Consider the following 26278-nt stretch of genomic DNA (forward strand, 5'->3'; position numbering starts at 1 on the left):
TGTAGTGGTTGGGGGGAACAGGAAGTTCTCCAGCTGTGACTCCATGCAGTCCTGGTGCCATTTCCCCTGCTGACGATGCTGTTTGCACAGCACAGCTCTGCTCATGGGGCAAATAGAAACGTTCAATACCCAGCGCTGCTCGCTAGCAGTTTTCACAGGCATCTCTATTCCTTTCTTTCTAAATTAGATCTTTCTATTATAACTTCAAGGCCTCATGAGTCTCCTTGGCATTTATTAAATAACAACTACACTCTCTGATTTACCATGTTACTACATGATCCAGGCGCACGCTGCTGCAGCTCACAGCACGAGCAAACCCATGCAAGAGGGAAGCAAGTCCTGGAGCCCCCCGAGCCCCATTCCCAACCAGAGAGATGCAGCCCATGCCACTTATTTAAAGGCAATGCTTGCACGACTTCTTTGACAAAAGCTTTGGAGCTCCTGAAGCTCGTGACCGTGGAACCCAAACACCTGCTGAGCTCAGTCCACGCTCCCTCCCCATCCTTCCCCCCGCAATGCTTTCACCAAAAAACCTCACGGACACAACCAGATTTGCATTTTAACGGATTCATTTTGCCCCCAAACTTGAAGACGTGTTTGGGGAACACAAAACCGCCACCGAAAGGTTTGCAGGACCTGAGGCTGTCGCTGTTCCCATGCCCCCAGCTGGCAGCACGCTGACTCACACCCCACCGACAGCAATGCACCGGCGTTAACACAGCTCCATGCGAAAGCAGTAATTGGCCCAGAATCCACAGGTCTCCTGACAACAGGAAGAGCTGCGAGGTGAGTCCTTTCATTCTTACCGTTTCGGTTTTAATCTCGTCCCTTTTCTTTCTGGATTAAAAAAAAAAAAAAGAAAAAGAAAAAAAGAAATGCATCGCCTGAGCTCCGGCTTCAGCCTTGATAGCCCGCAGCAGCTTTTGCCTCTAATGTGTGCAGAGCCACCTCTAATGAGAGCCCATCCCTGCCCCCTGTAATAAGCTGCAAATGGGATGCGCAGATCCTGAGGTCAGGGAGGACGTTTCATTTTGAAAACACCAACGTTTCCCTGCCATCCCCTAACAAGGGGCCCAATTAGAGCTTGTGACTTTGTCATCCACCCAGCAGGGACGTGTGGACCACTGCTCTCATTTCCACAAAGATCACGGATCAGGAAGACAAATCATCCCTAATGGGACCTGGGGGAGAAGCTCCCTGTTCATTTCGAGCTGCAGGATACGTACTGAGAGCACTGCTCTGCAGAGCCACAGAATGCCACAGAATGGTGACAGCTGAGCTCCCAGCAGCCAACATCCCTCCCTCTGCTCCGAGCAACTGCGTGTGCACAAGCACATCTATCAGGTTGCTGCCCACAGCTTTGGCTTTAATTTTATTTTTAAAGCACATTCGCATGCAAATTGACTTGGCCTGGGAGGATACATGAGTACAAGAGCTCTTTCCTCTAGAGCGGCACTGGGAGGAACATGGTGAAACGGAGCAAAGCTTCCTCACCTCCAGGCTGCAACTCTGCAGCTAAGGAAAAGCCAGCTCATTGTTCTCTCTGCACACAGATGCTGGCTGTGCTGTTTGCAGCAGCCTTGTTCAAGCGAGCCGTTTCGGGATATAAAAGCATACCACATATCCCAGGGAAAAAATAAAATAAAACACAGGACTTGTCAGCTGTTTAATCTACTGTAAGAGCAGGGGATGAATCAGTCTGAATCTGTGACTGTGCCTGGCATGGTCCTGCCCCACTTCCCCAAAAAAGCAGGGCAGATTTGGAAAGGAATTAGGGTGTGAGGCTGGGGTCCAGGAAAAAGCACGATTCCTTGTGCCTCGGGCAAGCATCTCCGGGGCGAAAGCAGATGGGAATCCATTCCTCAACGCTCAAGTGAGCGCAAAACGAGCACAAAAACTCCTGGAAGAGAAGCAGCTCCAGCAGTACGGCAGTACGGACGGCGTCTGCTCGGAGCAGGGCTGAGCCGGCCACGGGAAGGCAGGCAGCGCCGGGCTTGGGGCGTCCGTCTGTCATCCGGCGACACCGAGACGCGCTGCGACCGAGAGCCGCGAGCGACGCCGAGCAGCTCCGCGCCCCGCCGTGCCGCTTGGGGGCCGAGCGTGAGAACCTCGGCGCGGGCCGGACGCGCGCTCGGCTCTCCGAGCCCCGCTCTGCTTTCGCATCCAAAGCCCGGCCGCGGCACGACGGGCCGACGTGTTGCCGATGCGCTTCCTCCGCTGGAAGCGGCGCGGCCCGCTCAGCTCCGCGCTCCCTCCGCACGCCGCCCCGGCCCGGCTCCTCCCCGCCCCGCTCCTCCCGCAGCCGCTGACCGCGGCGTTCCGTCCGCCCTCCGCCTCCGCGCCGGGCCCTGCGGCGCATGCCTCCCGCTCCCCGGGGCTCAGGAGAAGGAAGCGCCGCCCGTTCTTCCCGCGCGGAACGGAGCGCCGAGGGTCCGCCGGCACCACCGCCCCTTCTGCTCGGCCTCCCCCCGCGGCGGAGGAGGAGGCGGCGGCCGCAGGTGAGCGCCGAGGCGGCGGGCCGAGCCGGGCCCGGCCGAGGGCGGCGGAAGGCGGGAAGGGAACCATGGCGGCGCGGCGCGGCGGGGCCCGGCCTGGGCGGGCGGCGGAAGGCGGGCGGCCCCGCGGCCTCCGCGCGTCCCGTCGCGCCGCTTGGGCCGTTCCGTGCGCGGACTCCCGGGGAAGCGGCCCCTCGCGGAACCCCGAGGGCTGCCGCCCCTTCGCGCCGTCCCCGAGGAGCGGACGGCTTCAGCAGCGCCGGGTCGGAGCGGCGGCTGCGGAGGCGCCGTGAGGCGGTGAGGGCCGGGCGCGGTGAGCGCGGAGCGGCGGGCGCCCCATCGCTGCAGGTGCCGCGGGCGGGGCAGGACGTGGGGATGGCAGCCTTGAGCTGTGCGGGCCCTCCCGAAACGTCCGTAAGTCAGCGATGGTTCTGTGAGTTGCCGCAGCCTCAGAGCGGGTTGTGCCGCCTGCTGTGGCCGCCGTGCATTCCTGCGACAGGACGAGGGGAAACGGCCGCAAGTTGCGGGTTGGATCGGACGTCGGGGAAAACTTTCCGGAAGGGGTTGTGAAGCGCTGCAATGGGCTCCCCGGGGAGGTGGTGGGGTCAAGTCACCACCCTGGATGTGTTTAAAACCCGTTTGGATGTGGTGCTCAGGGACAGGATTGAGCAGAGGGCTGTTAGGGTAGGATGGTTGGTCGTGTTTGGACTTGATGATCTTGAAGGTCTTTTCCAACCTGAGCGATTCTATGATTCTGTCCCTTCGTGTCTTCGCAAGGTGTGTTTCTATAGCTCTTAATTGCTGGGCTTTATCTCTAAAGGAACTCAGCTGTATTTGAGCGCCAGAGGTGGTAAATATATACAGCTGCCATGAGTGCACATCCCTGTGGTGTATTGGTGCCACTGGGGTGCTGGCTGTGGCCCCAAAGAGCGATGTGAAAGCGAACCTCAGTCCTGTGTCACAGCTGTAGGGCAGCAGCCATCTGGGCGTGGGATGAGGAAGACATCTGCCCCACTTCTGGGAACTGTGGAAAGAGGTTAATAGGAAATCAGCTGGGTTCTTTGTGAAGCCGGGAACTTAAGCGTGTTAATTGCATTTCTTTGGGATAATTAGGTGTTCCAATTTCTGTTTGAACTTTAGGTGCTTCTTAGGAAGAAGGCAGTTTGTAATTTATCGTTGCCCCGGTGAATGTGTTGGAGAGCATTTTGAAAACTGTATCCGTGTTTTTATACAAGTTTTGGTTCTGACCCGCATCACAGCAGACTGCTCAGCTGCTGCCGTGAGACGTGAGCCAGGTGGATTCGTGGCCCAGCACGTGAAGGGTGAAGGATGTTCTTGATCCCCACACTTAAAGCTGGAATTGTGCAAGACTGATGTTTTGAAGCGGATTCCCACTGAGGAGAAAAGAATGCAAGGAATGGATTCCCAGAGCTCAGGGCTTGGGTTAAAGTGTGTTGTACGAGGGCGTTCTTTGGCAAAGAGTTGGCGAATGAAATGGCAAAGCTTTCGTTCTCTTTTGCCACAAAATTCATTGCAAACGATCAGAATGTTAGTGTAGGAGGGAGGTCTCACACACCTGTGCAGTGAGATATCAGCAAGATTTATTCCATGGGTCTTGGCAAGGCAGGGTTATTTAGGAACATACTCCAAAGAGTGTGCGGCCTTCAATGGGAAGCATAGGAAGAATCTCAAAAGTGAAGATGCTTACTTGAATTGGATTGTGGTTGTTGCAGGAGCACTGGAAACCACAAATGATGAGTGTTCTGTCTTATCCTCAGTGACAGTAATGGCAGAATTTACCATTTCAAGGGGTGTTGAGCAGAAGCCCTTGTGATTATCTGGCACGGTTAGTGTGAGTGCTAATAATTTACAATTTGTGTTACCAAGTGTTATTACATGGAAATTTTAGAAGCTTGACGTGATAAAAAGTATTTTCTTTTTTTTTTTTTTCTATTGTAGGATGGAAAAGAGACCAGCCTGAAAACTTTCCCCTTTGTGGGCTTTGCGGTTGTCTGCTAGAATGTTCCTTATGAATGCTTCTCCTCTGGTAGCTCTTCAGACACAATGGGAATCCTTTGGACCGGTGAGGAATTGTAGATACCCTGTTTGCTTCTCTGAGTCTGAAGGGGACATCGCCAGAAACTCTGTGCATGCAAAAGTTCAAATGATCATAAGCAGCCTGCAAAGTCAAGAGTCTCCCCTGGGTATGAACAATGAGTGTGAATGTATTATGCAGAAGAAACAAAAGGGAGAAAAAGGCACGAGCGATAGGGTTGCATCTAGCACCACACTGCTCCAGAAGCATCCCAAATACACCCAGAGGGGCTGTCCTGCTGATTCAGATGACGCTGAAGAGAATGTGGAGTTTGGGACTCTCTTGCTTGATTCTGATAGTGACGATTCTGTTGACCGTGGTATAGAGGAAGCTATTCAGGAGTACCTGAAAGCAAAAGGAAAAAGCGACCAGTCATTACAGAGGAATGCAGAGTGTTCCGAAAACATAGGCAGAGACAAAAGGCTTAAGAGAGAATTCTCCCAGGACAAAATGTCTGGTAACCTTCTCCCTGTGAAATTTAAAGCAGATATGCTCTCTGAAGAGTACTTTTCTGACCAGCTTAGAATTGGTAAAAGGCTACAGCCTGCTTCCCCTCAGAGCATTAGTAGTGATGACTCTTTTGAACAGAGCATACAGGCTGAAATTGTGCAGTTCTTGAATGAGAAGAAGCAACAAGAAATTAGCAAGTGTGTAATCGGGCAGGGTAAAAAAGATTCCCATGTGAGATCTGTCCTTAAAAGCAACAAACAAGCTTCCAACAAAACAAACTGCGGTGCTGTGAAGCGAGGTTGTAACGCGCTCCTCTTGAGACACCATCCCAAGCTACGGAAAACCAGCACGCAGTCCAAGTGTTTGAAGTCTAAACTCCAGGAAATGCCTGGTGATTTCCACCAAGTGGACCAAGCTTATCTAGAAGCAGCCAGCCAGCCCTGGTTACTGCAGCAAAATGAAGAAAGTGGAACTAACTACTGGCATCCTAGTGGAACCATTATGGATGAGAGCATGCACGCATCCGACTCCAGCAGCGATGATGGGATCGAAGAAGCCATTCAGCTTTATCAGCTGGAGAAGATCAGGAAAGAGGCAGGTCACACAACGGACTGTGTCCCTTTGCAAAGGGAGCAATTTGACACAAAGGGTATAGCGGACATTTCAGCAAGCCTGACAATTAGCTCGACAAAAAGTGCCTCACCAGAAATCTGTAAAAGCCCTACGAGCAACAAGAGGAAGGAGATTAATTCAAAGTCAGCAGAATTAGAAAGCTCCAGCAATGACTTTAACAGGCTGTTTAAACCACTGAAAAAAGCCAGGCATTTTGTACCTCCAGAAAACAAGATTGCTGCTTGCGAGCTCACATTGCAGGCTTCTTGCAGAGCAGACACATCTGCAGAACTCATGTGTGCAGAAGCTATTCTTGATATTTCCAAAACAATCATGCCATCCCAAATGGGAAGTGACAGCAAATCCCTCGCTGCAGATTCCTTCTTTTCTCCCCAGCTTCTCTCATCTTCCCATTGTGAAAGTGACAGCAGCCTTGTGGACAGCGATGACAGCATAGAGCAAGAAATCCGGGCTTTTTTGGCTCTGAAAGCACAGTCAGAAAGCCTTGTAACAAAGCCTCCTGGCCTTGTAACAAAGCCTCCTGGCCTGTCACACTCGATCCAGACGCCTTTGCCTTCTGATCAAAACAGCCTCACTGGTACCCTGGAGCCTTCTCTTCCCAAAACACTGAAACTCTCACCGAGTCGTAAAAAGAGACTTAAAAGGGAAGGCGGAGTAGCAAAGCAAAGTGCATCGAAAGCATCCGAACTGCTGGGGACGGGATTTTTTCAGCCAGATGCCTATTCAAAAGTTCCTGTGCTCCAGGAGGGCACCCTGAGCAGCTCTGAAGGACTCTGTGGCGCTCCGATGCTCAGCAGCAATGAGACTGAGCAGCAGCAGCTGATGTCTTCCGAGCCGTCTGAATCTGTTGGTGAATGTGTGGCCTTGGATGCTGGAAATCCTTTTTTGCAGGTTCAGAGTGGTGCCAGACAGCTTGTGAAAAAGACCGTCCAAAGTCAAGAGAGGGATGGTTCAGATGATGAGAGCAGTTCTCTGGATAGCGATGAGGACCTTGATAGTGCTATTAAGGACCTTTTACGATCTAAAAGAAAATTAAAGAAGAAGTCTAAGGACCAGAAATCTCAGTGCAAGAAGAGAGTCAGGTGTACCGAGACAGACAGTCAGCTGCTGGATGAGGTCAGTGATCTGCAGCAAAGTGAGTGGAAAGGTAAAAATCCCGTGCTGCTGAAAAGCTGCCTCTCAAAATCTAGAAAAGCTGTGAAGGAGAATGCAGTCAGAAATCATCCAGATGAAGTAAATGTCAGCCTTTCTAGTGAAAGACCTGAAGCCGTTAAGAACGTAGAGTGTGATTTACAGCTTAAAAAAGGATGCAAACCTGAACCCGTTTCGAACCAGAATAACCTTCAGATAGCTAAAAACAGGAAATGTGTTTTCACAGCTGCATCAGGCACTGATGATAGCAGTTCAGTGGACAGTGATGACAGCATTGAACAAGAAATTAGGAAATTTTTGGCAGAAAAGGCTAAAGACTCTGCAGGCAATTCAGAGATGCAAAAAAATGAGGCAACTCTAGACCTGTTGAGCAAACAAACTGCAAGTAAAGGAAAAGTGAAGCAGCAGTCGGTTGAAAATGAGATGGACTTCTTGCTGGGTCAGACTAAAAAGACTAAGGGATCTCAGCAAACTGATGAGTTGAAGAGCTCTCAGAGAATGGAAGGGAAAAGTGCAATGTTACTTGACAGTGGGAAAACTGCTTCCTCTGCACAGAATGTTTCTTTTAATACTACTGGTCAGTCAAAAGCTAAACTAGCAATGGTGGGGGTTAAAGGTGTTGCTGCTGGTGAGTTACCTGGGAAAGCGACAGGGAAAAAGGATGTGTCTAACACAGAGCCTGTGCAGAAAACACTGCCTTCTAAAACCAGCAGAAATGAAGGTCGTAAAAGGCAAAAAGTGAGCAATGCAAAGTCTAGATCCAAAAGAAAGAACTCCTTTCAATTAAAGATTTCGAGTAAATTTATTGCAGGTCTGAAACGTGCTCGGGAGAGGAAGAAATCCATGCTTTTGAACAAAAAGCAGAAATCAGAGCATTTGCTCAGCCAGAGCAGCGCATCAGGAACAGAGGTAGCTTCCCAGGATACAGATGTACTTACACGGGAAAAAGGAGCCCCACTGCCAAAAGGTGAATGTAGTGGGGAGAATGAGACAGCAATAAAAGAATCCAACTCTTGTCAGAAGCTCGCTGTGGAAGTGTCAGGTCCCCATGTAGCAGAAACCTGTGAAAGACCAGATGCTGCTCCTTTGTGTATCAAAGAGGCAGAGGGCTGCAAAAAGGCTGCTGCTGCAGGAGGCTGGACGGATTCACATCTGAATCTCTCCTCACAGCAGCAGAGTGTGGCAGCAGGACAAGTGGATAAGGTTTGCAGAAGAACAAACAAAGCTGAGAACGTGCAGATGGGGGCTGAGGAAGGAGATAGCCACAGAGACAGCAGGGCAGATTCAAATGTGAGTCCCCCACTCCTACAGAGCAGTGCGGCAGTGGTAGAAGCAGATAAAGGTAGCAAAGAAACATGCCAGCAGAGTATACACGTATGTGGTCGTGGAGAGAATAACCAGCAGGACAACAGGCAAGATCCACGTGCAGGTTGTGCACTGCAGGAGCTAAGTGTGACAGCAGTAAGAGCAGGTGAAGCTAGTGGAGAGGCATGTGCAGGAAACGGTGTGCACGTGTGCGTGGAGAAGGAGAGCATTGCCTGCCAGGACAGTGACAGACAGTCAGAAATTCAGGTATCCAGCTCCAATTGGGAAGGCAAAGTGCCTGTCCTGCAGCACAGGGAAACTGATTGTGAACCGGACCAAGGGCAGGAAGTTTTAGAGAAGGACTGTGCAAAATGTACTGACACACCAGCAGGGGACAGCCCAGATTCCCTCATGAAATTGCAGGTATCAGATAAGTAAGTACACTTTTTTATCTTTCCTCCCACAGTAACAGGCTTTTTAGAAAACAACTATCCTTGTAATTACCTTGATAAGACATGAGAAGGTGATAAACTCATATCGTACACACACTAAGGTGAAAAATGCTTCTATATAACAGGGGTATCATGGATAAACGTGCTTAGGTTTTGTAGAATTTTGTAAATTATTTAAAGCGTTCTAAGGAGATATTTTTTATAATGATTTTTAGTGCTTACATTACTACAGAGTGCTGTAGCTATTGTAGATGAGGAGATACTGCCTAATCAGGCTTTAAATTATGAGGCCTCTAATCGTGTTGGAAGGAAACCTGTTTGTCAGTCTGTGAGGAGATCCCAGGCGAACACAGCATTTGCTGATAGCGCAGTGCTTTGGAAGCTCACTGCCTGCCATGTGTTTACACTCGAGCTGCCTTAGGACAATCCTGTGTCCCCAGGGACTGCACAGTGAACTCAGCAAGCAGAACTCCAGCAGAGTTGGTGCAGCTGCAGGTGTGGAGGCCATGAAGATCCAAATGCAAATCCAGGCAGGCGCAGAGGGTCTGTCTGTCTGCTCATCCCTGCGCAGCGACCGCAGTGGCCACAGAAAGCACCTTTGGAATGCTGAACACCTCTTGCTAGCAGATGATTGGAAGCACAATTGCAGTTGGAGCGAAGTGAAGGAATGTCTGTTCAGACATGACTTCTGTGGGTGTCACTAGACTTGGGTGTTGCTGGGCCTGCGAGCCTGAAACAATTTCCTCCTTACTCTTGAGTCTAATTCTGAGGCCCTGCAGTTACCCAGCAACGTGTTTGGATTTTTCCAAATGAACTTTCTTCAACTGAGTGCCCTTACTTTCCTTTTTCAGAAGTGGTTTCTAAGGTGTTACATTTCTGTGAACTTCTACTTTCATTTGCAATTTTTGTGCAATAGAGCAAAGCTAGATTTGCTGCAGGAAGTCCCTAACAGAAACGCCACGGATATTTTCAGCACTGTTCTTTCATACTTAGAGAGTTTTCTCTCTTTTTCCAGCACCCGGAATAAAGCAATTTTTCACTACTGTCTTTTTTTATTTGAACTGACTCTAAGTGGCATTCAAGTAATGCCTTTGTATCGCAATGAAAGTGTTCCACACCAGTTCCACTGAAAAATCCAAAAGGTGTGAATTGAAGCTGTTGACCGGTTCTTTCATTTCCATTTGTGTGTAATGAAGTCCCCTGAGTAGTTTGTTCCTGCGTCTGTCCTGTGAATCGATTTGATGCTATCTCTATTCAGTCTTCTACTGACCTCCTCAGCCAGACTCCCATTTCGGCTCACCTCGTTTCTTAATCACTTCAGCAGTCTTCCTGAAGGCTGGCCTTAATGTTCAGAAACGGAGTGAAAGCAGCCAAGAACGGATCCAGTATCACCTGCTGTCTCCAGATGTGATTGCATTGGCAGAATGCTGGCAAACTGCGGCGTGGCATAGAGTAGAAAAAGTAACCGTGGCATGTAGAGAAATAGAAGACATCCTTGGTGTGTTTATACTGTCGTGCAGGTGCGTTTCAAACATGCTTAGAGTGGTCACTTCGCATTTCTTAGCGTCAGGCCACCTTTTTGTAGTCCTTGGGCTGGTCGGTGGAGGAGTTCACTGCTGGCTCACTTCATTTTTGTGGTAGGATACCTAGGAAAAGTGGGTTTTTTACTTAGCTCGTGCCTGCAGGAAGTTTGCACAGGCATGTCGTTCTGTCTGCCTTGATTCAGCTGCAGGATTTGGGCATTTTGTTTGGAATAGGTGAATAGGCTGTATTTTGAAATAGAATTTTTCAGAGTACCTTGCTTTCAAAGGATTCAACCATACTTAGTAGGGATGGTGGAAGCACTATGTGTGAAATAAGCTGAATGTTTTTTCAACGTTTTTCACTAATCCAACCTTAAGACTTACGAGGTGTTTTGTGCCCCCGTCGGTGTGTCTGTGTTCTCAGTACTACTTGTGAACTGATTCACTTCCAGTGAAGATGCAATTCTGATTACCTTGTGCTTTAAATACAAGCTAATTTCAAGCAGCACTTTTTAAAAATAAAAAAAAAAAAAAATTGAAGAAACTTGATTTGTATATAGGAAATGGTGTACATTGATACGTTTATAATGTTTAATAAATGGGGTTCTGACTGTGGACCGTGGAACCAGAGTGCTCCTGTGGTTTGTGTCTCCGTCACTGGTGAGCAGTGTGTTGTGTTGCAGCTTTTCCCTCCTGTCTGCAGTCCAGAGATGCAATTAATCCATGTCAGGATCACCTGTGAGCGAAGGATGCCTCGGAGTCAATCCAGTTTGCATTGGCTGAACCTGGGAGCAGGGCCACAGCTCCTCTGCTGCTCCTGCACCTTTCCTCCTGTGCTCTCAGCCACCAGCAACCTGAGGCCGTCGTCCCCTGGGACAGCAGTGTGTGATGTCCTTGTGGATGGGACAGAACGCAGCTCTGATGTGATGTGGCCATTTAGGGAAACGTTCTTCATAGCAAGAAGAAGAATCTCCTATCAGCCAGGCAGCTGACCCTGTTTTGGCTTCTCCAGTGATGGCCACAAAGGCACTGGCTGAGTGCTTCAGCCTTCACAGGGGTTAATTTGATGGTGCAGCTTTGGAGCGTATACAAGGATAGAGCCATGAACTCAGGTCTACTGAAGGAAGTGAAGAAATTGCCTTTTTTTTTAATGAGCTGCCTTTGTTTTTTTAATTAAACAAAAACAAAACCAACCATGATTGGATACATTGCTTTATTTTTATGACAGCAACTCTGTGCTTCAGGAAAGGCGATCTTCAGGGATCCTCGGGGGCCCAGGACTGCCTTCATTTTTTATAGGCAGTTCTTTGCTGGTATTTTAGGAGTCTGTTTCAACTTGTGACTGCTTTGTATCAAAGGAAGAAACACTCCATCTCTGCCACCATTTCCTTTATTAATGTCTATGCTTGGGGCTGGCTGCAGCCAGAGCTCACACGTCGCTCCCTTCTCAGCCAACCTGAGTGGAGGGCATGAGGCAACATGACCCCAACATACTATAGGATGCAAGTTATGTGAGGGTGATGCAAGTCACACAGTGTGCAAAACTGTTCAAACAAACTGGTTTCAGCTCAGGAATTAAACAAAAAGGGGAATAATTAAGGCACGGAGGAAAGGACCTGGGTGGTTTTAGATCAAGTATGGAGAGAGATGGAAAACAGGTGACAAAACCCACGAAGTTTATATTTCTAAGAGCTCCATCCCTGAATTATTCAACCTGCAGAAAAATCTGTGGATAGAAGTATTTGTAAAACTGCCACAAGTGTTTGCATTAATTCTGCCCTTAATGTTACTTCTCATTTCAGGAGAAGAAAGAGAAGAAAAACTCAAGCATTATCTAGAGTCTAACAGAGGAACAGCAGCGAGTGAGAGGAGGTTGCTTATCTATTTTAATGTGTTGAATATTTAAAAGGTTAACTTCCCAGGCTCATTTCTGTGCCCAGTATTTACTTGCTCAAATGTGTTGGTGTGTTTTTGGAAGGATGAATTCAGCTGGCTGTTTTTGCCTTTGGGATAACGAAATGAATTGCAGTGCAGGGCTTGAAGTGTTTGTTAGGCTTGCTCGAAGTTGTGTCTGGCCCAGGAGCATACACTGGGCTTTGAGTGTTTAAAATGTTTTAAAACAAAAACTCACCACAAAACGCAGCCCTGATGGCACGCTGTTCAGTTTTGAACATTGGATGTTCAGTGATTTTAACTAAACAGAGCAATCTGTTCTTCCTCCAAAGCCAAATGAGGCCTCGACTGGTTGGGAGTCCTGTTAAAAAAATACATCCTAGAGTTTGAAGCTGGGGGGGTGTTTCTAGAAATGTATTGCTACCTTTAACCTGTCAACGTAGCTATTTTGTCACACTGTGTAGCAAGCTGAAAGATTCTTTAGTGAGTTCAGGAGGAGTTTTCATTAAATTCCAACTTAACTGTTTAACTGCATGAACTTGTGTTATCCTGCTGCTATTCGTTGTGCCATGTGAGCTCTTTTTGACAATCTGTGCCATTTCCTTCCTCTCAGAAATAATTTTCAGGATCACTTCAGTACTGTGGATTCCTGCATGCGTTTCTTTATTAAGACAACAGCTCGGAAACAGTTCTGTAAGTTCAGGACACCCTCAAGGCTACAGCTTGCCTACACACTGAGTTCCCTGCTCACAGCCTGTGACAACCCACTGCTTTCAGGAAAGGTCACCTGCAGCCTGGTGGCAGCAGGCAGGGCTGTAACTGCACCTGCAGTGCGTGGTGCTTCACAGTGGGGCTGAGCAGCAGGTTTGGGGTAGGGTCGGTGCTGCCGTTTGCCTGACTTTTTAGGGGAGGAGGGAGTTATTTTTCGAACTAAGCAGCCAGCGATGAACTGAAGTGGTTTCATTGCTCTAACAGTGCGAGGGCCCACTGACTTTGTAGCTGGGGTGAAAGTTGAGGGTGTCGTAGGGGGTGATGAAGTTGGCGGGGCCGGTGACACGGCTCTTCTCCAGCGAGGTGTTGAGCCCGTCGTTCCTGTACATGCCACGCTGGGCCAGAGCGTCTGAGAAGGCGTGCGAGGTGACGTGGTAGGAGATCTGCACCAGAAAGGGAGAAGGAAATGAGACAAGAGGTGTTCAGACACCACAGAACCTGCGGGAGCTCGGACAACGTTCTAAGAGTACTTCGTCACAACGCCCCTCGAGGAGTTCGTTGTTATGGGGCAGCCCAAAACCAAGGAACTGCGGGGGTTCAAAGCCGCTGGGTCTGAGATGGGGTTGCTAAAATCTCCCAGCCTGGTAGCTGCTGGGCAGGAGAAAGATTCGCCGTGCCCTGGGAGGAAGGCAGACCCCCACCCCCCCGCCAGCCCGGGGCAACCCCAAACCGGCCACTCTGTATATATCCTGCCCAGGCTCCGGGCTCGCACCTACCGGCACTTCGTACGCCGTGGGTGCTCTGCGGCCGTACTCCTGGTTGCTCGTCCGGTACAGCGGGTGCGGCTCCGGCTGCCTGCGGGGACACAAAGCATCAAGCCGAGCACAGGGCAGAGGGGCTGGGGGGCCGGAGGGGGACCTATAGGGGCTCACCCGTAGCCGCGGAAGCAGGGGAGCTGCAGGAAGCGGCGGGGCAGCGTGGCGCTCACCCACGTGCCGGTGCGGGGCGCGGGGCTCTCGGCGGGCTGCGGCTGTGCCATGCGGGCCGGACGGGACGCGCGGCAGCGTTGCCAGGCAGCGAGCGCGGGGGAAGCGGAAGGTTCCGCTCCTCTTCCTCTTCCTCGGGCACGGAGATGGCGGTACCGCGGATCTTAAGGGCGGGTGAGCGGGTAGGGCCGTGCCGAGCAGCGCACAGCCGTGCCCGTCCCGCCTGGTGACCGACGTGCTTCTCTCCCTGCAGCGGCACCGCGGTTCTACAGCGGCATCCCCGCCCCGGCGGCGCTGACGGCGGCAGCGGCGCGGCCCCGCGGTGAGCGCGGCACGGCACGGCCCTTCTTCCCCTCCTGCCCGGCCCTGTAGGCACGTTGGGCTGCATCGCTTTTTCTCTTCTCTCTCCCCAGACCCGGAGGACAAGCTGCTGAGCGAACCGCTCCGCCACCCCGATTTCTTCAACGTGAAGGAGCTGTTCTCCCTGAAGGATCTTTTCGACGCCCGAGTGCATCTGGGGCACAAGAAGGGATGTCGGCATCAGTGAGTGAGCCCGCTTTGTGATCCAGCACTTGGTCACAACAGGAGCGTTTCTCTAGGGCACGCGAGCCTTTGGAGGCAGCACCAAACCTGGGCTGGGGCTGCCTTAGCAGGGTCTGTTGTGATAGAACAAGGGCAGATGGTTTCAAACTAAATCTTTTAGTTTGAGGAGGCTTAGACTGGGTGTAAGGATAAAGGGTTTTTTAACTATAGAAGCAGTGAAGAACTGGCACTGGTTGCCCAGTGAGGAGGTTATACCTCGTCCCTGCAGACACACAGGGTCGGGCTGGAGGGGCTGAGAGCACCTGGTGGAGCTGCAGGTGTCCCTGTTCACTGCAGGGAGTGGGACCAGATGGCTTTTAAGGAACCCTTCCAACTCAAACGACCCTCTGGTATCAGCAGGCAGTTGGGCTGTGGGAAGGTTTCTTTAGTACTGGAAATCCCTCCTTGATGCCAGTAACCCTGCATGTCACCCACCCTCCATCCCTGCAGGTTCATGGAGCCCTACATCTTTGGCTGCCGCCTGGACCAGGACATCATTGACTTGGATCAGACGATGCAGCATCTCCAGCTGGCCCTCAACTTCACTGCCCACGTCGCCTACCGCAAAGGCATCATCCTCTTCGTCAGCCGCAACCGGCAGTTCTGCCACCTGGTTGAGAGCACAGCACGGGAGTGTGGGGAGTACGCCCATACACGCTACTGGCAGGGCGGCCTGCTCACTAATGCCCACATCCAGTTCGGTCCCGGCATCCGCCTGCCCGACCTCCTTATCTTCCTCAGCAGCCTCAACAATGTTTTTGAGCCCCATGTGGCCATCCGGGATGCTGCCAAGATGAACATCCCCACGGTGGGGGTGGTGGACACAAACTGCAACCCGTGTCTCATCACCTACCCCATCCCTGGCAATGACGACAGCCCCACCGCCATGGAGCTCTACTGCAAGATCTTCAAGATGACCATCATCCGCGCCAAGAACAAGAGGAAGCAGATTGAGGTCTTCCAGGATCTGCAGAGCCGAGAGAAGCGCGATACGAGCCGCCCCGTGCTGGCTGAAGGCCAGGCCTGACCACGGGGCTCATCTCCGTGCTGGAGGTGGGCATCCTGCTCCACTTCTACTGTGCTGCACCTATGGCATCACACAGCCTGGCTTTCTTTCAAGAGCTGGGCTGCTTGCTGCACAGGGACATTTCCAGCTGAAAAACAATTTGCCCAGAGCAATTGATCCAAGGGGAGATGGAGCGGGGGCAGTGCCAGCTCTGTCCTGGTTTGTTGTTGTGAGGAGCACTTCTGTCCCGCGACCCTCCTGTTGTGAAATGCTGCAAAGCCACTTGTATCACACGCCACAAATAAAGGGGTCTTTGAGCCTCTTCTTTCTTTCCCTGTTACATGGGGAGGTGGGGAAATTTCTGGCAAAAATTCATGCCCACAGGGTGAGGGAGAAAGGTTTGGTGGTGGTCCCCAGCCTCGGGATTTCAGGGCACCGTGCAGGGCCATTCGTGGGTGCTCAGAAACTGCAGGGAATTGCCAGGAAAAGGGCAGTCCAGCCCTTAACTCTCTATGTGCCAATATGGGAGCGCTCAGGGCAGCCCTGCACCGCTCAGGCCTGGTGATGCCCGGCCCGCATCCTGGCTCTTCTACTTTCTGTTTACGCAGAAGGGGATCCGCCATGCAGTCCTCCCGCCCAGCAGGGGGCGCTCGAGAAAGCAGACGCTCAGTGAGGATTGCCCCTGCGGCGCTTCCGCCGCCCGCCCTATATAAGCGGAAGTCGGGAGGCGGGACGGCCTTTCGGCGCGGCGCTCGGCGGGGTTGACGGTGGGCTGTATGCGCTGCGTTGTGGGGAGCCATGGAAAGTCTCGCCGCCTGCCCGGCCGCTCCTCTGGTCCTTTCGAGCCGACGCGGCTCCCCACGTTCGCTCTCTCAGGCGCGGGCTCCGCGCTGCAGCGACGGGAGGCGGGCCTGTAAGGCCGCGAGCTGTGGGGCCGTGTGCGGGAGGAGGGGGACGAGAAAAGCGTGAGTGGAAGCGCGGGGTGGCGAGCGGTCTGTGCGGGAGCTGTGGGCTCACGGAGCGAGGACGAGGGCCTCAGAGCCGCGTGTCCAAGCGGGGTGAACGGGCCGCAGGCGGGCGGTTGGCCTGCACGCTCGGCCACGTGGCCGCGCACCGACAGCCCGGCGCCACGTGCGGGGTGTGCGGCGCTGGGAGCGGGCGGCAGCGGGGCGCGCTTCCGTGGGCAGGGGTGAGAACAGGGCTGCGGCCTCGTCGGGCTGGAAGGTGGAGAAACTGGAAGGAATCTGTTGAAGAAGGGGGGATTTTCGCTTGTTTCTTTTAATTTTTAGGTTTTCTGAACTGATGTGAAGTGCTGCGGTTCAGGAAAGGATTATTTAGTGGGCTCAACGTCCGTTGTTAACCACGTTCTCTTTTTATTTATGCTTTTGCTGGCAGAAGACAAAGGGCGGGATGAAAAGGATTTTCCGCGTTGAAAACCCGACGGTAAGCAATGCACAGAGCATCTCCGCTCTTCGTGGGTTTGCTTCTGTTCTTTATTATTTTCCTTCCTGCCTCTGGCGTTGCAAAGGTGGCTGCTGTGGCATCTTTGTGTCATTAGGTGGCAGAGATGGACAGGCTGTGTTCTACGCTCGATTGCTCTGAAACCGGTGAGCACTCAGAGTGGTTGACAGCCTGACATTGTTTAGATGTAGTTTTGTTGTCCTGGTTTTTTTTTTAATTACTCTTAAGTGTGAAACCGCTGTGTAGTAGAATAGAAAGCTGTTACGGATGTCTGAGTCCTGGGAGTTGTATGCTGGCAGCCCTGGTGCTGTTCCTGTGTGAGGGTGAAAAATATGTCTGTAAAATACATTTATTTCTCTAGAATCGCTCTTCAGGACCTTTCAGTTTCTTAGCATCATTAAAAAAGAAAATGTATAACCAGCTTTAAAGCATATCTAAATTGATATCATCAATGTTGTGTGTGTTGTCTGCTCTTTTTCAGAGGGAGGCACGTGATGTAGCAAACTCAAGAGGTCACAAAAACCCGAGGTGAGCAGTAGTGGGTATTACAGGGGTATCGTTCATTACTTAGAACCATGCCCCAGTCGTGTTGCAGATATGGCTGCAGTGCCATGTCTGTGTCATTAGGTGGCAGAAAGGAACAGGCTGTGTCTGTGCTAATGCTCTGAAACCCGTGGGCACTCAGGAATGATCAGCAGCCTGACAAATGTTTCTGGTTTTCTCTTTTTTTCTGTGATGTTAACCTTAAACTGTGTAGTATGGAGAATACCAGTGTGGTCTGGAAGCAGTTGGGTGTGATGCAGCACATGGAGGAAATTGCTTTCTTCTACTTATATTTGTTAAATGCTGTCAGCAACTTCTTGATTTCCAAGGGTGTTGCAGGTGAGAAGGTGCAGTCAGCATCTTCTGAAATGCCTTTAAAACTGTGCTTGTTTTTAGAAGGAGAAATGAAGATACTTTTTCTTCATGCGGTTACATGTGAGGACAAGTCTGAGTTGTGCAGTTTCCTTCAGGTAGGCATTATGAGAACATGCTCAGACCTCGTTGTGTTCCCAAAATGGTGTCACACAGTGCTGCTGGAAGGATGTCACAGGTTGTGGAGCAGTGAGGTGGTGGTGTAGACATACTGAAGAAATGAGATGGGCTCAACTTTCAAGAAGTGCAGAAGGAGTGCTTTCTCCTGCTTCTCATGACGAGGTGTAGCTTCCTTGTTTGTGATGCTGAGCTCTAACACAGTAGACAAAATCTGAAAATGCAATTGAACACCGTTTTTTAACTTGGTTTTGCTGTGTCTGTGCTTGCATGCTGACAAGGAAGCGTGGCCTGTAGGGCAGCAAGCCACTGGGCAGCTCAGGTACCCAAGTGCTGCAGTGGTTTAATGCATCACTGTCATTTCTTGGTTGATGTGGGCTATGGGAGCATCTGCTGTGCTGATGGTGTTTCTAAAGCGAGTGAGAAGCCCTCACCACACAAAGCATTGTGAAACTGCGAGGCTTTGCAGTGACTAATAGCTTTACAAAATCTGGCAGTGCTAAATGTTGGAAAATGTCATCATTAAGTGGGCATTAGGAGGGCCAGAGGTGTCATTAGCTGAGCGGGTGGCTGCTGGCTGCAAAATGAGCCATTTAATTGGGAAAAGGCAACTGCCTTCCAGCAGTGGTGGTGGAAAAGAATGCTAATAAGGTTGTTGGGAATTTGGCTATGTGTAAAGGCATGCTCTGTGATTCAGCTCCTCCATTTAACCCTGAAATATGGGTTGTGTTTCCATCAGCACTCACATCAAAGGCCATGGAGGGGATGCTGAGTGCCTGATGAGGCTCCCTTTAAGACCTCTGTGTAAGGATTTCCCTGGTGCCATTTGCTACTAACTGTATTCCTTTGGCTAAGCAGAAATCCCATATTTCCCCCCCAAAAAGCCTTATATAGAGGCATAGAACCCTTCTAAAGTGATCTGAATTTGCTGAGTGCTTTCTGCAAGTGCTTTAGATCTGATCTGCACAGGTTCTCAGGCACTCAGATTTCCGTTGTCTTGCAGTGTTTTCAGTGAGTGAATTGCAGGGTTTGTGTGGTTGTTCTGGGCTGAAGTATGGTTTCTTAGCTGTAGAACAGTGAAATAGGAGGAATCTCCATGGGATGGGTTAATTCTCAGTGTTGACATTACTGCTAACTTCTACTAGTGTTAGTTGTCTGACATTCTGGGTGTTTATTTTCAGGTCATGCTTGAGTGCTAGAATTTCTAGCAAGTCTGGCTACAGGAAGAGACCTGGTTCAGCATTTCTACACTTCAAGATGCTGAAAACTTCATCTTATTTGTACATGGATTCAAGCAAGCTTGAATGAGAGTGCATGTGATCTTTCCTTTTTACAAGCAATCTCAGCCTGTGCTGTTTTCACACCCATGTTCTGAAGCTCTTGTTTTTGACCACGTGGCTGAGAAGGTTTAACAAGAACAACACTAAGTATGCTACCTGCAGGTCTGAAACAGCAATGCTTTTCATACATCCTAGGATGTTTTTGTCTGTGGATATGAGAATTGTGATTCTTTTTAACCTTAGTGAAGTGTGGAAGCTTGCTTCCTACCTCACTTAAATCCTTTACGTTGCTAAAACAGCAGCATCTGTTCCTGTTGTGTTGTCAGTCTCTCAGCATTTTGGCTCTTGCTCCTTTTCCAACTAATGTGGAAAGTTGGGAGGAAGCATTATGAGTGTAAAACAGCTTTGCCTTGAGTCATTTCTCTTCCATGCTGTACTGTAGCTCGTAAACCATAATCACTTGTTTGGAAACACTTGTGCATTGTATTGGTGATGAACGAAACTTGGTGCTCTTGGCATGTGTGAGTCATAGGTAAGTCTGAATCTCAAGTGCCTGTCCAGTGCTGTTAATGGGTGTGCAAACAACACGGCAACACTGTGGGTTTTGTCAAAAGTCTTTATTTGAATAAAGTGTCTCAGCTAATTCTCTCCAATCCATGGGCTGTCTTCTCCTGAACAATTCCGCGTTGTAAATGCCTGAAGGTGGTATTTATGGTGGTGTGGGTAAGAAGAAAAAAAATACTTGTTTTTGTCAATCTCTGTAGCTGCTTACCTGCTGCTTTATGTACTGGCTTTTGGGGGAGGGAGCAGTGGGGATTCAGTGCAGTAGGGAGTGCCATTTGTCAGAGCAGTTTACTTTGAGGTTTCAAACAGATGGAAGGGTGAAAGATGGCTTCCTTGCAAATGAGATTTGGTATGGTTGTGTTTCTTTATCTAATAGCAGAAGAAAATGATCTCGCCAGTGGAACTGGTTGCCATGAGAGCACAGGACAGCAGAGGAGGAGCTGGGTGCAGCTATGTGAAGCCTCACAGAAAGAGCTCCAGTCCTTGCCTTCCCTCCCCACCAGCAGCCCTTCCATGCTGGCACCTGCACTCAGCAGTGCTGTGCTGGAGGTGCAGTCCTGACTCTGCAGTGTTACCACTCCATTGGGGTGCCTGGCTCCAACAGGCTGAGTAACTTGCAGCCTTTCAAACACAGGAAACTTACAAATGTTCAGCCTTACCACAGATGAACAATGCTGACTCCTGTGCAGGGAGCAAGCCTTGCTAGCTGCCTGCTAGATTTAGAGCGCTGTTGACACTGAAACATATCCTTCATAAATAACAGTGAGAGGTAATGATGATCCTATAGAACTAATAGAAGGAAATGCTGATATTTATCCTCCTGAGGGCCCATAAATTTGCAGCTGTGACACTGCAGATTACCTTCACAGACCATATATACTGTTGAATGTGTTTCTTTTCTGTCAGTGATTGTACTTCACATACATGCTCCACTTCACTAAGCAATTGTTGGCAGCAGTGCCAGCAGAGGCTCTGCCAGCAGGAGTGTTATTGTGCTGGGAGCAGAGCATGCTTGAGGTTGTTTGCATAAACTGTTCCTCTCTACCTGAAGTCTTGAAAGATGGCTGCAACTGAACATTGAAAGGAAATGGACTGTAGGTAGAGAGCTGCAGTATTTACCCAGCCAAGCAAATGATACCTGCTGAAAGGTTCTCTGGAAATTCATTTTGATAATGGGAGAAGCAGTGGATTATTCTGGCATTAATCTTTAACCTCTGCAGTGGTAACCCAGCTTAGAGAATTAAACAGAAAGGTTGGCTTGTCCTTGCATGTGTGATTGAATACTGTGGGAAGGAACACAATAGATGGACAACGTATGGTAGCTGGTCAGAACCAATCAGGTTGTAGCCCTTAGGTTTCCTTTAAGCTCTTCTTGCCTGATGTGCTTCCAAACTTGGCACAGGAGGAGGAATGGCCACTTCCTGGCAGGCAGTTTCACACTACAAGCAGAAGCAGCTGGGCAGAGATGCTTACAAAAGCCATCGCTGTCGTGGGTCAGGCACTTAAAAAAGCAGTGAAACAATTGCCAGGATTCTCTGCTGTGGAAAAGACAGCTTATCCACTTCCTAGGTAGTGGCTGGATCTCATGGTAGGTGATTCAGGTACTTCAGGAGGGACTTCTGACTTGAAAATCTACTTCTTTCTCCTTTTTAGATCACAAGAATGCTGGTACTTAAAGGCTGTTGTTCTGCTATTGATGCAGTGGTGTGATTCACATAAAAGCTCTTTATTTACATCGGAGATGTTCATCGAAATAAGATGTGACAAGTACAGCATGAATGATTCATTCTCATCTTTCTGCCCTGCTTTCCTGTTAATCAAGAAGCAGATGCATCCAGCTGGGCTCTGCTTCCTCCTCTTTCCTCCTCCTTCCCCCAGACTCGTTCAGCCCAGCTTCACAGCTGTCGATGCAGACTACCAATGATCCTGCTGGGTGGTGGAAGTCGAGATGTTTGGCTTTTCATGACAGCAAAGGCGCTGCAGCTATGCTGAACTCCCTGGGTAGGGCGTACTTTTCCTGCAGGGGAGAGGATGGAGAAGCAGACCTTCGAGGCAGCAGACCTTGGCTGAACTTGGGGATTTCAGATTCTAAGCCTTGGGCCCCACTAGGAATATTTGGTGTTGGAAATCTTCTTCCAGAGCAAGGTCTTGAGGTTGTTCAGCACGAGGGAGTGGTGCACTTCCATCTGGCTGGCCAGGCCGCTGAGGGTCATGCAAGTTCGGAGCTGCTTCTGCAGCTCCTCTTTCAGGTCAGGCGGTGCCCCGTACAGCAAGTAGTCCTGCAGCAGCCCGCAGACCTTGGCCAGGTTGGGCTGAACCACGTCGCTTTTGCACTGCTTCATGAGCTTGTCGCAGGTCGCCATGCAGTCCTTCCCGTAGGTGCAGTCCACGTTCTGCTCGCAGTGACGACCCTTGAGAAACCCTCTGATGGTCATCTCCGTTGCCACCTTCCTCAAGTTGACCATTTTGAAGTCGTATTTGTCGTTGTAGCCCACGTTCCTAAAGCTGGTCTCACAGATGTAAAAGTTGCCGTAGGTCCCGTGGAATATCTCCTCCACAAACTCCAGCAGCCCGATGGTGATCTTGGCCCTCCGGGGCCAGGCTGGTGCAAACCACTGGTGGATGACCTGGTGGAGGGCAGCGGGCAGCAGCGACTGCAGGAAGGCTGGGAGGTCTGCTCCGTAGAGGGAGTTGTGAGGGATCTTCTCTGTGATGTAGAGATCCCCGCAGTACCCGAGCAGCTTGGAAGTGTGTTCCTTCTCGTGCAAGGAGAGCATAAGAAGAAACTCGTTGAGCTGAAGTAGCGCCCAGATGGATTTGGCCTCTGCTAAAGACACTTTCCCATCCCGGTTCACGTCTGCCATGGTGATGATCTGGCTCACCAAGGCTGCAAGAGAGGTCTGATCTCCGAGGTTGGACTGCAAAAGAGCAAGAAAAATGGTGTCAGACTCCTTCAGCTCCCTGTGGTTGGGCTCAGTGTGGTGAAACTCATCTGGAGAAGCAAAGAGCTGTGAGTGCGTGGCCTGGGAGAGCAGCGGGCTCCGGAGGGACCCTGTGCACTCACCTTTAGGAAGTTCAGGAGCATTTCTTTAAACTCGTCCATCGACGTCCCTCGAGTCGGTTTGTCAAAGAGAACCACATCCCTCCTGGGAATGGAGTCTGGGTTGCTGTCTGCCTTCAGGGCCTCCTCAATGCCACATTTGATGATCACCTCCTTCTCCTTCCAGAGCCCCCTGTAAACCTGCAGCAAAGGGAGCAATGAGAAGAGGAGGAGAGCAGGAGCAAGGCCAGGATTGGCAATGGTGTCAATCAAGGAGTGTGATCGGGGGCAGAAGGACAGTTCCCAGGCCCCATTTTTTCAGCTCATCCCCAGTGAGCAGAGACCTACCTGCTGGGTGGGAGAGGAGGAGAGGCAGTGCTGGAAGCGGAGGCTGTGCTCCTCGCACAGATCTTTGCACGTAGAGCCAGAAATGATTCCTTTCTTGTACTGGTCACACTGGGGAGGAAAAGCAGAGAGGGGGGCAATTTCTCATGAACTCCATTGCATCCATGGCGAGCCTGTTTCCTCTGATTTCATGCAAGCCTCATACAAGACAAAAACACCCTTTAAAAGAAGCACATCTGATTGCAAAGCCACGCGGGCTGTTGGGAGGCAAGGCTGCTGCCAAGCGACGGGCAGCATCTCCAGCAGGAGCTGGGTGATGGTGAGGATGCACGGGAGGCTCTCAGCAGAGCGGCAGCCCATGCTGTGAGATGGTTTGGCCCCTGTCCAGGCTGTGGCTCTGGTCCACAGGCAGGGCGGTTCGCTCGCTGAGCTGGAAGCATCCGCGGGTGGGAGAGGCTGCAGCTCTGCAGTCAGCAGCGCGGGCTCAACAGCCTCAGGCTGGAAACAGGCGCTGCAGGAATTCACAGCATCTACTGCCTTTCTTTTTTCTATTTTTTTTTTTTTTTTTTTTTTCTTTTCCAGTGTGGATGGGAATTAACCCTCAGATCCGTTTATGTGGCCCATGGCTGGACGCAGCACCTTGAACACCGAGCTCAGAGCAGGAATTAGCACCTGAGATCCCACGGCTGGAATCATGCAGAAAATCAAATTAAACGATTGCTGCTGTTGTTATGGCAATTCTTGCCTCCATTCTCTGCAGAAGGATGGATGAACGAGGTGTTTCCAGGCAAAGCCTCACCGTTCTGCTCCCTGCCAGGCTGGGCAGACCTGCAGCTCCTGCAGCAGTCCTAGGGAGCTCTGCTTGGCCACCATCCCCAGCTGGGCTCCTGTGCAGGTTCTTGCCCTTTCTGCAGGGCACGGCAGCACACTTACAGAAGTGCACCTGCAGTCTGGTTGCTCCCCTTCGTCCTTTGCTCAGCTTTAGGTGGGGGCCTGGCAGAATGCCTGCCTGCAGGTCCTGACATCACAATTTCAGCTCATAGACATTAACCTGCCGATGCCTGGCCTGCTTTCCTCTGACATCTCATTACGTTGCCCTGCCAGGATAAGGTCACCTCCCCAGCCTGCGAGCTCAGCATGATGCTGGGGATGGAGCCAGAGCAACACAGCCCCAGCACTGCATACACAGCAGTGGCACAGCTCACCCTTTCCCCACACCGTCACTCACAATTATCATCCGGCAGATGTGGCCACGGCAGAGCTCAGAGTAGGACGAGTAGTGCATGTAGGCCACCCAGCTGCCCACGAAGATGCCCAGCCACACCACCAGCAGGTACTTCACCTTGATGCCTGGGAGGCGGCTCTGCAAGGGAAGGAAAATGCAGTGGGTGAACGCAGTGGTGCTCAGCCCATGGGTGCTGTCAAGGATAGGGCTTTTCCAAGCAAACCCACTGATGGAACCTTCAGCCTTTTTTATGTACATCCACCCACCTATTATGCAACTCCTGCTGCAAGTAGGTCACTTAAAATTCCCTCAAAGCAGAGATTACAGCTGCTCCCCAGCAAAGCGCTCTGCAGAAGTTTGGTGCCATCGTGGCCCTCCTTGCCCACCTGACCCTCCTTGCACCTCTCACATAGGTGATGGACCATAATTGGAAATACTGAAGCATGAATGGCCCTACGGTGCCCTCTGTGCCCATCCACCAATCCTACTGCTAATGAACACCAATTCCAAGAGAATCCGCCATGAGGGCTGGGTAAAAATAGAGGATGTTTGGATTTCCCCATAGGGCTGCGTTGTACCTACAGACCCAAAGGCAGCTCAAAGCACTGAAGGCAGATACATTGCAAGACCCTCAAAGCACAGCAGCCCCCACAGGCTGAGGACAAGGAGCCACCACTGCCCTCAGCAGAGTGCAGTGTGCTGATGGAGAGGCACCTCCGGTCTGAACCAACAGGTCAGGTTCCACTGCTGCTCCTGGATCTCTTCCCTAACATGGGGTGACAAAGCCTTGAGTGGCTAAAATGTCCCTTTGGGCTCATTCAGACCAAGGATTCATCCTGTCCCTGAGCAGATGTGAGGTCAAGGCCAAAACCTGAGCACAGCGCATGGGGCATTTCATTGTCCATCAAAATGGTGGAAAGGAGCGTGGAGGTTTGGGATGCACCGCAGTGAGGTTCCATTGGGTTTGGGGCACGTTTTGGATTCATGGCTGATGCTGCATTCCTCCCCACCCCCCTCTCGGGGCACAGGGGTGCCCTTTCCACTGCCATTAGTTACCCTGTGTTTGGTTTTAGGATCACTCCAGGGGACATGGCAGTGATTTGGGGCCACAGCTGCCATCAAAGGCAATATGGACAGTGTCACCACTCCCATGTGCCCTTGCCCCAATGCCACCAGCTTGGCCCTCCCTGCAAGACCCCAACCCCGTGCAGCCCCTCCCCAGGCCCTTGGACTTGGAGGGTGACAAAGCAGAGCCACAGATCTCAGCTCCCAACCCCTCTGTGCCCCCCCGGGCCGTGCAGTCCATCCCGGCCCCAAGGGCTGAGGATGGGAAGGTAGAATTAAAAGAACAGAAAGAAAAAAAAAAAAAAGCAAAGGATGGCAGTCAGCCATGCTGCTGCACCGCTGTGTATCTATGGGGAGTGAATGGGTGGACGGATGGATAGATGGACAGACAGATGCACACATCAGCATGCCGGCAGTGCTGCGAGCTGCACGTTATGCAACCACCGTGGATGCTCGGTCCTCCGTCACCGTGTCCCGGTGCCCATCTCCGGTCCCCATCCCCATCCCATCGCCATCCCCAGCACCCGGCGCAGCGCTACGAAGCATCCCTTTGTGCCGGGATGCTGGGATGGGCAGCACCGAGCCTCCCCCGGCCCGGATCTCCCCTCTCCATCCCAGATCCCGCCCCCCTCCCCAACCCCCCCCGGTCAGGATCTCCCCCCGGGCGGTACCTGCAGGCCTTTGGAAATGGGGCAGAACAGCACCAGGTGCACCAACCGCCGGACCCTCCGCATGCTGCGGGCACCCCGCGCCCGCGGGCCTCAGTCTCCGGGAGGCATGGCGGCGGCCCCCGCCTCGCTCCGGGGGGTCGGGGGGCCGAGCCGCGCCGCCCGTCCGCACCACCGCAGCGCTCTCGGCCCGGTTCGGCTCAGATCGGCTCGGCCCGGCTCGGCTCCGCCCGGCGCGGGGCGGTGCACGCAGCTCCGCCGCAGCTCTGGGGGGGGGGGGAAGCGGAGGATGCCCGGCTCGGCGCCGCGCGGTTG

At 51.4% G+C, this 26278-nt stretch overlaps 4 protein-coding genes, 1 long non-coding RNA gene and 2 other non-coding genes across 8 annotated transcripts; 5 read left to right on the forward strand and 2 right to left on the reverse strand.

The window, feature by feature from the left end:
- The first annotated feature begins 2424 nt into the window (after positions 1-2424).
- On the forward strand, positions 2425-9625 carry PPP1R26 (protein phosphatase 1 regulatory subunit 26). The gene is made up of 2 exons (XM_042830917.1): positions 2425-2498; positions 4455-9625. Exon 2 carries the CDS (start codon positions 4516-4518, stop codon positions 8566-8568), a length of 4053 nt encoding a protein of 1350 aa, XP_042686851.1. The 5' UTR covers positions 2425-2498; positions 4455-4515; the 3' UTR covers positions 8569-9625.
- A 1686-nt stretch (positions 9626-11311) lies between these two features.
- Positions 11312-13748, reverse strand: CUNH9orf116 (chromosome unknown C9orf116 homolog). The gene is made up of 3 exons (XM_042831066.1): positions 13642-13748; positions 13486-13564; positions 11312-13152 (listed from the first exon to the last, which is right to left on the reverse strand). Exons 1-3 carry the CDS (start codon positions 13746-13748, stop codon positions 12967-12969), a joined length of 372 nt encoding a protein of 123 aa, XP_042687000.1. The 3' UTR covers positions 11312-12966.
- A 93-nt stretch (positions 13749-13841) lies between these two features.
- MRPS2 (mitochondrial ribosomal protein S2) lies at positions 13842-15608 on the forward strand. The gene is made up of 4 exons (XM_042831067.1): positions 13842-13869; positions 13949-14017; positions 14109-14238; positions 14728-15608. Exons 1-4 carry the CDS (start codon positions 13842-13844, stop codon positions 15302-15304), a joined length of 804 nt encoding a protein of 267 aa, XP_042687001.1. The 3' UTR covers positions 15305-15608.
- A 611-nt stretch (positions 15609-16219) lies between these two features.
- Positions 16220-19709, forward strand: LOC122166863. 2 transcript variants are annotated; one of them, XR_006170894.1, is made up of 5 exons: positions 16220-16248; positions 16573-16726; positions 17226-17272; positions 17684-17757; positions 18958-19709. It is a non-coding gene; the product is annotated as an uncharacterized LOC122166863 (long non-coding RNA). The 2 variants fall into 2 exon arrangements; XR_006170893.1 differs by lacking the exon at positions 16220-16248 and having other exon boundaries at positions 16459-16726.
- LOC122166935 lies at positions 16791-16923 on the forward strand. Its single transcript, XR_006170906.1, has one exon. It is a non-coding gene; the product is annotated as a small nucleolar RNA SNORA17 (small nucleolar RNA).
- LOC122166936 lies at positions 17319-17451 on the forward strand. The gene has a single exon (XR_006170907.1). It is a non-coding gene; the product is annotated as a small nucleolar RNA SNORA17 (small nucleolar RNA).
- Positions 19678-26060, reverse strand: DIPK1B (divergent protein kinase domain 1B). The gene is made up of 5 exons (XM_042830952.1): positions 25967-26060; positions 24234-24368; positions 23009-23116; positions 22685-22861; positions 19678-22538 (listed from the first exon to the last, which is right to left on the reverse strand). Exons 1-5 carry the CDS (start codon positions 26027-26029, stop codon positions 21726-21728), a joined length of 1296 nt encoding a protein of 431 aa, XP_042686886.1. The 5' UTR covers positions 26030-26060; the 3' UTR covers positions 19678-21725.
- Between the last annotated feature and the right edge of the window lie 218 nt (positions 26061-26278).

The sequence above is a fragment of the Centrocercus urophasianus genome, unplaced genomic scaffold (genome assembly GCF_019232065.1).
Source record: "Centrocercus urophasianus isolate 14NV4802_14NV808 unplaced genomic scaffold, USGS_Curo_1.0 seq_34, whole genome shotgun sequence".
In the NCBI taxonomy this organism is placed as follows: domain Eukaryota; kingdom Metazoa; phylum Chordata; class Aves; order Galliformes; family Phasianidae; genus Centrocercus; species Centrocercus urophasianus.

Coding starts and splice junctions, on each gene's coding strand:
- PPP1R26 (XM_042830917.1), top strand. CDS start 4,516: ATGTTCCTTATGAATGCTTCTCCTCTGGTAGCTCTTCAGACACAATGG.
- CUNH9orf116 (XM_042831066.1), bottom strand. CDS start 13,748: ATGGCACAGCCGCAGCCCGCCGAGAGCCCCGCGCCCCGCACCGGCACG. Junction 13,565..13,641: donor CCCTGCTTCCGCGGCTACGG/GTGAGCCCCTAT, acceptor GTGTCCCCGCAG/GCAGCCGGAGCCGCACCCGC. Junction 13,153..13,485: donor CCACGGCGTACGAAGTGCCG/GTAGGTGCGAGC, acceptor TTTCTGGTGCAG/ATCTCCTACCACGTCACCTC.
- MRPS2 (XM_042831067.1), top strand. CDS start 13,842: ATGGCGGTACCGCGGATCTTAAGGGCGG. Junction 13,870..13,948: donor ACCGCGGATCTTAAGGGCGG/GTGAGCGGGTAG, acceptor CTCTCCCTGCAG/CGGCACCGCGGTTCTACAGC. Junction 14,018..14,108: donor GGCAGCGGCGCGGCCCCGCG/GTGAGCGCGGCA, acceptor CTCTCTCCCCAG/ACCCGGAGGACAAGCTGCTG.
- DIPK1B (XM_042830952.1), bottom strand. CDS start 26,029: ATGCGGAGGGTCCGGCGGTTGGTGCACCTGGTGCTGTTCTGCCCCATT. Junction 23,117..24,233: donor ACATCTGCCGGATGATAATT/GTGAGTGACGGT, acceptor TTTCCTCCCCAG/TGTGACCAGTACAAGAAAGG. Junction 22,539..22,684: donor TGCTCCTGAACTTCCTAAAG/GTGAGTGCACAG, acceptor GCTCTTTTGCAG/TCCAACCTCGGAGATCAGAC.